The 12,937-nt window shown below is 30.1% G+C and overlaps 1 protein-coding gene across 3 annotated transcripts in view; it reads right to left on the bottom strand.

Moving 5' to 3' along the window:
- Positions 1-12,937, bottom strand: part of LOC126854691 (serine/threonine-protein kinase tricornered) — a 119,517-nt gene that overhangs the window by 54,774 nt on the left and 51,806 nt on the right. The window contains exon 1 of one of the 3 annotated variants that reach the window (XM_050601659.1): positions 688-1,140. The exons of the other annotated variants lie outside the window; for them this stretch is intronic. Coding sequence (XP_050457616.1) covers positions 688-775 — 88 coding nt within the window. The 5' untranslated portion in view covers positions 776-1,140. Of the gene's footprint in view, positions 1-687; positions 1,141-12,937 lie in introns of those variants that run through there. 3 annotated transcript variants of the gene reach the window in all.

Here is a 12,937-nt window from a genome sequence, read left to right as displayed (position 1 = left end):
CTTTTCAATTTTTAATAAATTATTAAAAAATACATGCAAATAGTAATTTGTCGTTATTCCGCATTCATTATCTCAATACTAAATATCCTCAAGATTGAAGATAATAAAAACGAGCGGAAGACGATAATGCAAATTGAATAAATAACTCGAAATCAAATACTTGTGATGCTGCACTTACGAAATATAAATATGAAAGATAAAGCATTTAATACATTAATTTACGCTTTATCTCTTCTTATCTTTTACAGAAATAAAAACAATTTTGCAATTTCCGCTGTTCCAAAAAAAATCAGATCTTCAAGATTGCGAATGTCATGATTGATTTAATATTACTGAGAAGTTAAAGATTTGATTGTGTCAAAGCATGAGATAAAATATTTTACAATAATTTTCAGAAGATTATTTTTCGTTGGTGTCACATAAATTTTTCGCGCAAATATAACAGAAAAGAAAAATAAAAAGTTAGTACAACGATAAATAATACATATTAGAAAATGTAGTAAAACAATAGACGTTAAAAAATTAGAAGTTTACCAAATATAAATATAATAGAAAATTATAGATTAATTTGCTGCATATTACGTTAAAGTTGTATCTCTCATAATACGCACACAAAATCGAGATCACTTTAGAAAGTAAGATATCCAAAACTAAGATTCGGGGATTTTTCGCAGACGATGTACTGACCTGAGAGGTAGGATCTAGCGCAAGTGATGTAGCCGCACATCCGTCCTACCTTCGTCCACACGGTCTTGAAGAGCTCGGAGTTATACATCGGTAATAACAATGGCAATCACCTCCGATCTCCTCTTCCTCGATCGTCCCCCACCTCGATTGGCGCCTCGCGCGAACGCAATGTAGTCGCGCGTCACGAGATATGCGCCGCGTTGCACGAGTGTCGTTGAACCCACGCGCGAATTCGCACGGTGAAATGTCACACCGAGCGGCGCACTTCCGAGATCGCGACGCTGCGTAGGCAAGGCGAACCCATAATTTTCTTACAAGATGTCGAGATGTCGAGACTGTCGATATCGACCCCGATGAATCACTACGACTTTCTCACTCGATTATTAGCCGCACGAACAACAAGATAATGTTTACTGTAGTTATGTGTATCATAATGTTTGTTTAGGTCATGCTATCGATCTTCGAATGCTCTAGAGTATAAATAACAAGATTTTGAGATGTTTATTTAAGAATTAGTCAATCAAAAATATGTTTCTCGTTCAAACTTTTAAAGGAAATCTATTTAAATTTTGCATCAAACATATAAAATTAGAAATAAATAAAAATAAAAAAATGAGTGATTAAAGATGCTTTGTTCTTATTGTTAATTTTCCTTTAAATTTTACTATTGAATTCACTATATAATTATATAATTATTCTCCCTTTTAATACTTTACTCTCAAGATCTTAAACTTTCAAATTTATCTTCTTTGAAAATATACCGCTATTATTATACCGCTATATAATACCGCTATATTTATCACTATCTTTTTGTGGCAAACTCTCTCTTCTCAATAATTTTTAATTTTATCATTTTTACCATCGAGAATGATTCCCAAAGTGAAACTCTAAAGTATACACCAGAATATATATATATATATATATATATATGTATACCAGTCAATAAGGGACAATGCTAGAGCGAGCGATTGAATCATCACGTATGTGCAATTAATTGATCCTTGACTCTTTATTAAACCCAATTTCATAGTGACAGGAGCCTACTAGTCGCATGTTACGTCATGGAAAATACGTCACTTATACGCACGCGTGCACAGGCATTTCGTGTGCCGTCATTTATAACGATGTTCATACATGCAGTCCGTTCCTCTTTAACCAGCTGAGAAAACACGAAATTATGCGTATACCCACAATTTTCTCGTCCGACGAGCTCGCGGTGATTGTTCTGCTCTTACACTGTCGTACGAAAGGCCATATATTACAAACTGTTTAAACTGTGCGACCATCTGTCAGATAAACTCGTAATTTTAGAAACTTCGTATATAAAGTTTTGTAAGACTTACGTCAAGCAATAAATCTCAAATTGCCTTTTTTTAGCAAGAACATAAATCAATTTCAGAAAAAAAATTACAAAATTTTTACAAATTAAACAGAATGTGTATATAAACTGATAATAAAATCTTGTTTTTCTCTTTAAAGTTGAATCTGTTATAATTCTTGGATTTATGTGCTTAGCAATTTTCATATTTATTTCGCAAATGTTTCTAAGCGATAGTAATCTTAACTGACTTTGACACGCGATTATATAAATTTATCCAGATATATATACTTGTATATAAAGAAAATATGTACTCATTTCAATATTTGATAATTCTCGTTCAACATCAATATAATGTAACGATCTTTATTTTAAAATGATAAAACCGTAAATCAAGCAAATATACACGTTTATATATATATATATATATATATATATATATATATATATATATATATAGTGAAATATATATAAAAGAAAATCACGCTTATTGTGGGGATTCATACACATTGTGTTTGATAACCAACAATATAAATAGCAATCTAAAATATTGTATTTATTTAACATACTCCAGTTAATATATTTCAAAGGCTAAATATCAAAATGGTTCTGCAATTCAAGAGTTAAATAAAAAAACTACCCAAAAATTTTTCAATTATATATATGCTATCAAAATAGAATTTAATCGAGTTCCTCTCAGTATCAAAATTACATTTTTATATTCTCTGAGCTTTAAAATATTTTAACTAATTTATAAAAAAAAAAAATCAACTTTTATTCATTTAAAAAAAAATTACTTATGTTAAACTTGTCTTATCTTTGTATGTTATTTATTTTTAAATTTGGATTTATCAGCACAAGGAAAGAAGTAAAAAAAAGAACAAATGAAAAGAAAATAATACGTGTTCGCGAAAATGTATTGCACTTTGCGATAAATACCGTCGTCGCACAGCGATAACAAAAATGATTAAAACTTCTGCTTCTCGTCTATAACTTGACAAATATAAAGAAGTGACAATAACGCTTTTATCTCAAAAAATATTTCCCTCTATCTAACGTTATTGAACGACATACGTATATTTTCTATGACATACTGGATGTTAAGCTAATTTCACATTAAAGTAACTCGCGTAATTGATAGATTTATTGATAATCCTAGCTACACTTAATAATAAAATAATCTTGATTATTTAATTCTCTTTTATTTATTACACTTTCTCTCATTATGCCTGATCATATATGTTTATTTAAAAAAGGGGAATTTTTTATTAACATCGAAAATTTTTTCTTGAAAAAGAAGGTGAAATTAATATGACTGGATTTTTAGATAAAATTAACATATCTTGCTATTTAACACAATTAACTATAATATTTAAACTAAATATGACAATTAAATGAATTTTTATCACACTTCTCATTTTCAACTTTCACGAATAATTTGCAAATTTCCAAGAACTCATTCCTTTTGCAAGTTTTACGTATATTAATGTCGGATAAATTTTTATATCCTGCCATTATTTAAATCACATACTTATTTCAATTTCAAATTTCGTTTATTTAATGGTTATTTAAAAGTTGGAAATATATATAAAAACATTACATTCGTTGTAAATTGCTAAAAAATATTAAATAACGGTAATATTTGACAGCCAAATTTCCAGTTATAGAATTATGCACAAAGCGAGCAAATAAATTTTTCCATTGTGTGCACCTAATAGATTAAAAACGTTAGATTAAAATCAGCGCGAAAAAGAACCAAATCCCTACTTCCCGAATAATTTCAAATGGCAAACATTTAAATGTCACAGCATTTCCGATGTCAAGGTGTCCTTGCAAAATCAATGAGGTGGAATATAAAATGCAATCTATCTCAAGCAACATATCATTCAACGTTGCGTAATACTGTTGTCATCAATTTCTTGTCTCTTAATTTTTTATACAGTAATTTTATGATTGGAAAATTTCATTTTGTCATCTTAAGATAAGTCTATAAATAACAAATAAAAAACAAATGCAAAAAAAATATTGCACAATATAAATTTTTTTTTAATAAGATATCTCAAGTGCAATAATGATCACCATTTCTAATTTTTTATATATTACTTTACATATTAATTGATAACTCTAACTATTATTTAGCAAAGGCAAAAATTGAAATTTTGTAATTAATATTATATTATAATATTATAATATATATGCCCATTTATATTTTTCAATGTTAAATTTAAGTGACTAATATAATGCTACGTCAAGTGCATGATAATTTCCTGGCACATGCCAATAAAAATAGTTTGCATAATGATAACCAAGTTCTCTAATACCTTCAATATATCTCAATCTTTCAATATCAATATTACAGGCCTAATATTACGAAAGTAATCAAGTAATACGACAAGATTAATTTCATTATTTACAATAAAAAATTAAATTCACAACAATAAAAAATTAAATTCCTTTTAGAATAATTGTAGAATACCTCACAAATTCTATAAATATTTTTCAATATTCACTACAAAAATTATTTTTTTAATAATAATTAATTCTCCTAATTACTCTAAAATTTATAACGCTTTCGCTATAATAGTGCTGCACAAATCGTGTAATGTCAAATATTGCACAATGTAGTATCGAGTTGGCTTAATTCGAATCTCGTTGCATGCGCACCGACTTCCTTCCTCTCGATGTAACGTGTGTACGAGAGCAGTCATGTGTAAAAATGTGCGATTCCAACTTCACTCACTCTAGCGTGCGAGACATATTATACGTATATACTTGTATGTATTTGAAGAATGTGTAGTGAAGTAACAAGCTAGAACTTTAAAAAGACTAACTTTTTCTCTCTTCAAACACTTCGTTACATGAAAAAACCATCTACCGCTTGTCGTGACCCGAAAAAAATAGCTTTCTAATTTATGGATTTTGTTATCGTTAATTAATATTATCAAATTTAAAAAAAAAATACATCATTCTTAATTTTATAAAAATTAACATAAAATTTTGCACACTGTTTTTCGTAATTTGACACTGTTGCGCTTGAATTGCAACTCCAATTGTATCGCGTATATCGTTTACTCTGACTGAAATACAGTCGAAAGTTAGAAGGGACTAATTAAGGATTCTTCCTCCGAAGGGATTGAAACTTTTGCGATGAATTTACGCCCGCCACCGAGTTTATAAATCACTCACATACAAGACTCACACTGAGGAACACAGTGTCTGGATCTTCGATATAAATTTTCGTGAAGTTAATTTCCACAGCTATAAAAAATGCAATTTAGGCTGGTCGTTCGCAAGTAAACGTCGAGATTATTTTCGTCTATCTATGTCGCGCGAAATCCAGGCTCAGATTACATCGAGCTGGATATCCGATATTAATCGAAGCGATTTATACGTGCGTATCACGAGTCAAGTTACGAACCGGTCGCGCGCGCTCGAGCTGACTGACTAAGTGACTGACTGGCTGACACTAGTGCGAGTAGAGGATTCGTGTGTAGCAGAATCGGGGGACGACTTTTGTTGCCCACGCACGACTTCGCCTTTACGAGTAGAAAATGGACGTAAGAATACATGTCGTATGCCTGTGCATGTGTGTCCACAGGTGCGCCATACATGCACGTATATATGAGTGAACGTGTATACGAGTGATAGTGTTCGTGCTCGACGTGGAAGGTGGAAGTACATATGACACGCGCATATTTAATAGTCATTAATTCTTAAGAAAGGAAACTGGCTGTTTGGCCAGTGTAATACTGACACAAATTGACTCTTGCTATAAAAAAATATGATAAACATGAAATAAAATTTTGCCCAAAATATATTTTATTATCAAACTTAATTTAAAAATCAATTTCAAATTTAATTTAAATTTTGTTCTATTTAACGTAAATATAATTTTATTTATTCTAATTTAATCTGATTTATATTGTATTTTTGACATATTAACGTTATATATCGAGAAAATATAGGAAGCTTTATTATTAATTGGCACAAAACGTTAGGTGAAAACGAGTAAATTTATTGATTTTTAAATATAGTCATGTAACAAATAATAAAAAATTAAAAATTGGATTATATCAGATGCTGTTTCTTATCTCTCTGACTTATATCTCTCAATATTAAAATAAATACCTCAATGTCTCGAAATAATTCAGTTAGTCGAGAATTCGCGTTATCTTTCCTCATGAAAATTCACGTACTTCTGCACTTTGACGAGATCGATAAATTACAATTCGTATTTTAGTTTCTACTTTACTTCAGCGCGCGATTGCGCGTCTGCTGGCGAGGATGCATTCGCGCCGATAAGACGATATCATGGTTTTGAGTATTTTCTTAATCTTGCCGTATCAAGGTCGATAAAAGATTCTGAGATTACCGAGACATTTATTTTGCTTTTCCTGGCACGATTCCAACAACGCAATCGGATCGTTAACCGGAAGCAGAGTGCCGGAATGAGCACCATTAAGACGAAATTTGTGCTACATGCGATGAAGGCACTCGGATGAACTCGTGCGCTCGCTCAACTTTCCGCTTGGTTTTTCTACGGAATTGCGATTTCAGTTACTAAAGTTGTATTAAACTAGACACATGAACAGCATCTCGAAATTGTAATTCTAACGAAACCACTAACTAAAAATCGGTAGAACAAGTCTACAATATCTGGGTATTAAATATCACTTTTAATATAATACAGTATTAAATTAATGACAATATATTCTGGCATGTTAAGTTATTTTTATGATACATTTATGCACGCGAATATTGTTTCATGCATTCATGCATATTTAATCAGTATTATCAATATTAAATTGTATTCATTATTTTTTTTTAATTGCTAATTAAGCAATATTAATTGAACAACGTTTAATTCCTAGCAATGATTTTATATATCAAAACGTTGGAGTAATATTTATCTCTTATTTATAATTGCATATACATAATCATAAAAAATTAATAATATTAATAGCATATCTCTCTCGATATTTTTAGAGAAATGTAATTATATGTGACTTTACAGAATCATATATGTAATTATTTGATAATTCAATTTAATTTATCACTATTATAAAGCGAGTTAAAAATACGCCATCTTGACCGATCGTATTCGATGGGATGCTTCCTATCAGCGTGTTCCTGACGACGGTGGAGGGCAAAAAAAATAACAATTATTAATTCGCAACCGCGTGGCAAGGGGGCAAGCCAACGATGTGGTTGACAATGAGTTCAGTTCGCTTGGCCCCAATCGACGGTCGCAGTGACGCCATCGATATAAAGTTGCACGCATGTGTTGACTAACTGTACCTCGCACGAAAGTATGAGCAGTATACATATACACAAAGACAGGGTGTCCCAGAATCATCGCCATTCCTCTCAAGGAGGAGAGGATGATGATCTCATTATTAATATGAATAGTCATTGTCACATTGAACCATAATAGTCATTGAATTATAAATGAATAGAAAAATCGAACGATTAAAAATATCGTTAACGGTTTTAAAAAAATTATTGAAATTGCAGATAATAAGGAATTGCACATAATAAATTACAAATTCTAATTTAATTTCTCTCATTAAATTATTTCAAATTTTAGAAGTTTGGTTATAAGAATGTATATCATTTAACTAGAAATATAAAATAAAGAATTAAAAAATTGAACAAAGGGCTGATTAATAACTCTAATCAAATTTTTTGGTAGGCTTTACTATAAATATTTGTAATTTTATCAAAAAAAAAAAAAAATCTGATTAAAAAAACTATATATATATATATAAAAACAATAATTATTTCTATGTCAATTTTACAAGTGTTTATCAAAAAATATATAAACTGCAGGCGATGATTTCAGAACACTCTATACATATACGCATTCATATAAATGATATCCATATACAATACATACTCGGACGAGAATCCGTATAGAATGCTACGATTGCGCGTATGCGTGTATGCATGTATATGTACAAACGACAAAAAGATAGTGGTCGGTTCTCGTACGTGCTCCGGCACGTAATACAGAGTAGACGGTTGCGAGCGATGACACAAATAAATGTCGATTATTCTCGTTATCTTTCGACCGCGTAGCACCGAGACAATGCAACGAGATGAGGCGAGCGTCGACTTCTATTAGTCGCGTTGAGCAAAAAGGCTTCGAAGAAAATGAAAATTTTACTTGTGACATTATATTCTTTTTGCAATATGTAATATTTATATGTATATATATATATATATATATATATATATATATATATCTCGCGCATGTTAAATATGTAGATATGTATGTAAGATCATCAGATATCACGTAGGCAAACGAAAGTATATTAATGTCTATGCTCGATATTTTTCTCGTTTATCTGTCTACTGAATATAATTATGAATTATAGAATAAAATGATATATAAAGTATCATTTTTGTTACACGTATCATTTATTGCGTAATATAATTATTTTACACAATATTTTGTTCCTTGCAATAGTAATGATGTAACAAGATAATTTTACTCGATATTTTTTTAGGAAGATAATTTCAACTATAAAATTAAATTTTTTAAGAGATGTTAGTTTCTATTTAATAATTAATAATTTCTTAATATATAATAAAATCTTAATATTTTTTACAAATAGTAATATTAAACATTTATAATTTTTTGCTCTCTTCTAGTTTTTTTTATATGATAATAAAATATATGGATATTATTAAAGAGATCCCAAAAGAAGAATCCCAAAGAGAGTGATATAAAACAGAAACTTAATAGATTTCGAGAATCCAACAGCGTGCGTAAAATCCGGAGTTAACTAATTTCGTTTAACGGTCTCCTGTCTTCCTTTGCGAGACCTATCACGAGTGAACTATAATGTAGGCCGGCAGAGAAAATTGAGTTAACTGTGCTTAGCGCTAAGTGAGTCGTTACACTTACACTTACAACTTTGTGACTAACAAACTTATAAATAGCTGTCGTGAAATGAAAAGTACTAAGCGCCGTTAATAATATATTTCCCAAATTCTTATCTAGTATTACAAGTCTTGCAATTTTGCGAAACCAAATCTGCAACTCGCGTTAATGCGTCTTTTATTAATTCAATAAAATTACACGCATCATTACGCAAGGAACAAAATATCGTGTGAAATAATTATATTACGCTTATTGCGTAATATAATTATTTCACACGATATTTTGTTCCTTGCAATAGTAATGATGTAACAAGATAATTTACTCGATATTTTTTGGGGAAGATAATTTCGACCATAAAATCAAATTTTTTAAGAGATATTAGTTTCTATTTAATAATTAATAATTTCTTAATATATAATAAAATCTTAATATTTTTTACAAATAGTAAAATTAAATATTTATAATTTTTTTGTTAAAACATTTAAAATTGTAAATAACTTTTTTTATGGGCGTTTTATATCAAGGTTGAAATGACAAGAAGGAAAAACATATTTATATCACTTAATTCGATAGAAAGCAAAAAACGAGGAGATTAATGCTACGTAATAGATAATAATTAGAAGACTAGCGCGCCACGTCAATCGCGTTTAATCGTAGTTAGTCGCGCCGGTAAAATTGGAGCGGCTCAGCTAATCGGTAACCTAACTCCCGCAGGCACCCACGCGATATCCTTACACGATGTGGAAACAAGGCGTCTCCGACATACGGGCGTCATACGACGAAACAATATCCGCGCTCTCAATGCCAAGCCATGCTTATCCGGTCAGGTACGTCATGGTCGCACGTTGTCAGGGTCTGTCTCACGCCTAGGTAAATCAGATATGTACGTATCTAGGACTTATACTTTTCAGCATTCCGTAAATAATAGAGCGTAGATATAGACACAAAAACAAATATATTTTATATACTAGTGAAAAAAATGTGTCTAATAATTTTTAAGCGAGAATGTCAAGATCAGCTGTTAAATATATATGTTTATCGCTCTATGGTATTTCAAGTACATACCTCTAACAGTATTATTGCACTATAACAGTTGCGATCTTTAATTAGGTCCTCTTCAGTCAAAGATTCGTAATCGAATGACAAACTAAATGTATGTGTAGCGTATACATATAATCCTCTGCTTCGAACAAACGAGCAATATTATAAACAAATAATGTTTACGTCTCCAAAATTCGGTAAATACACAAAATTCGGTAAAGTATAATCTTGTAATTATATTTAAAAATCTCATACATATAAGTACTGTTTGTTTATAACTTATTTGTTCGAAGTCACGAAGCATTGGGTATCTTTATTGAAATATAAAACGAGTTCTTGATTTTTATTCAATCTTTAAAAAGAACCTGGATAAAAGTCAAAACTACTTCCTTTGCGATTGGATATAACATGTACTACAAAAGATACTTTAAAAATTGTATAACATAAGAACATCTGTATAACAGCTCGTGGTTTTATTAGCAAGTGGTTTTAATAGAAAGTTTAATATATGTGATTTTATTATAATATCCTGGATTTAAAAAAAAAAGTAGGCTAAAATTAATTTTTCTTTCATAATAATTTTTAAAATTTTAAATTAATTAATTATATACAAATTAATTTTTCTTATTAATGTACGTATATATGTACAGCTTCTTAACAAAAAAATAATTGTTTATTTATATTTTTTGTAATGTTAATTTTTTTTATTAAAACAAAATACATACATATAAAGCAAGAATGTATAATTATAAAAGCTCCTCTAATAATAATAATAATAATAATAATAATTGTTTGATGTATGGAATGTATAACAGATATTTCTTCATGTTACAAGATTCTATAAATTTTCTTTTAATTATTTAAAGCTTATTTATCTGGATCAAAAAAAAAAAAAAGAAAATTTAGAACATATATAATAACAAAGCTGATAAAACTAGCAGCCAGGAGAATCGTAGAAAGTATATATATTTGAAACAAAAATATTTGGCAGTTTAAAAAAAAACAAGCTTGCGGATATTTAAAGTGGGAAAGAAGTATGCGTTGTTGAATTTACGTTATTCTCTATCCGGGCGACGCGTAAAAATACAATGCCCGCGGTTCGAAGAATAAACGTTGGCACGATCGATGAAATAAATAGCGTTATAGCTTAAGTTGCATATTACGGAAAAACGCATTGATCGGATGAAAAATCGACAGAAAAAATAAACCACCGCACCTTTAAAGCGATAAGATAAAATTGCGCGCTAACTCGCGTTACTTGCGTGATCAAATATGCAAAAACGCGCAAAAAAAGAAGCGAGATTAGATGCGAGATATAAGATGTTAAAAGCGAATGCGTCCTTTTCTTCGACTCGATTAAATATGCACAAATATGTCGGATATCTTTATCACTCTTAAATGCTAAATGATTATTATAAAAATGAACTTTTCCTAAAAAAATTTTCTTTTTATATTTTTTTTCATAATTTTATGTATAAATTATCGACTATCATCGGTTCAGATTTTATTTTTTTTTTTTTCACAAGAATTTTATGTAATATTATATAATAAATGTGACATATGCAATTTATACATTTTTGAAACTTGCATTCCTTAAATAATTTCACGATAAAAATCCATGTTAAGGAAAACTTTCACCGATACTTAAAACTGTAATACCGCTAATTTTACTCGCGAATATTCCCATGTGCACTACAATCAAGTATCGTGCATCAAGGGTAGCCTAACTATCGAGAATTAGAAATGATCGATGAATGCCTCTCTCTCTATCTCTTTCTCGTCTTCCATCCACCAGGTATTTTCTAGCATACCTATCTATTAATACTGTGGGAAAATTTTCATTGCAAGATAGAGCAATAATTGCTTCAAGTAGAGAGTATCTCCAATGCCTTGAAAAGTTATTGTTGCTCATCAAAGAAAATTTGATCCATATAAAGTTAATAAAAAGATAACAATAGATATATATACTTAAAGAAATAATGTAAAAATAATAAAAATGTGTTTTTAAAATAAATTTAATATCTGCAATAACTTTTCAAACAAAAATTATGTTAACACATTTTTTATCAATAAAAAAACCGTATAAAGAATTGTAAAAAAATAGTTGTATTATCTCCGTGAAAGCTATTATTTATTTAGAGCGTAAAATGTAATTACTATCCATTCAATTATATCATAAAAAATTCTTCCGTAACAAATATATATATATATATATATATAATGTATCATATTTTTTTTCATCACATTATCGTTATTAAAATACAAAAACATATATATAGATATATAACGTATTCTGGACTTGCTATGCTTTTATCTCTATAAATCTATATATATGTAATATATTGCAATATAAAAAATTAAATTTCTATTATTCGCGGTCGTAAATTCATGGCCGCAATTAAGCTTTTTGCAAATTGCAGCGTGATAACGAGGACGGATTAGAAGCTGGCGTCGATATATATAGCTCAAGAGAACAGCGTACGCACCGTGAGATTAACCGCTGCACTTAAGAACCACTAAGAACAGACCCATTACAGATAGAAAGGTGCTAAATGTGGTTTCGCGGAGTAGTTCTGGCCGCGTGTACCTCCGCGTCTCCACACGAAGAAGTTTATGACGCAGGCGATATTGCCTCCCGCAATGACGAATGTGTACGGCTATCGCGCAGGTATTTATCCTCTGGAAAGTCGACGAAACCCGTGGCCCCTGGCACTCTCGAGATCAGTCTCAAACTACGAAACTGACGAAAACCGAGTAATGACGGTGTAGCGCGATGTAATTACGCTAAGTGCGACCGCGCCAATGTGGCCGGCTTCATTAATTATTCAGCGAAATAGTGCGGTAATTTCGACAAAAGTTTCGCGTGATCACGAAGCACTTCGTTCAAAAATATTATGATAAAATATTTAATATATTGTTTAATATTTTTAATATTTTTGCGTTAGTGAAATATCTTTATTAAGTACCATATATGGTACTTTTTTTTATTTCTCATTTCTTGCAGA

This window comes from Cataglyphis hispanica, chromosome 14 (genome assembly GCF_021464435.1).
Source record: "Cataglyphis hispanica isolate Lineage 1 chromosome 14, ULB_Chis1_1.0, whole genome shotgun sequence".
Taxonomy (NCBI): Eukaryota; Metazoa; Arthropoda; class Insecta; order Hymenoptera; family Formicidae; genus Cataglyphis; species Cataglyphis hispanica.
The sequence above is the reverse complement of the archived record's forward strand: the minus strand, read 5'-3'. Positions and strand labels throughout refer to the sequence as shown.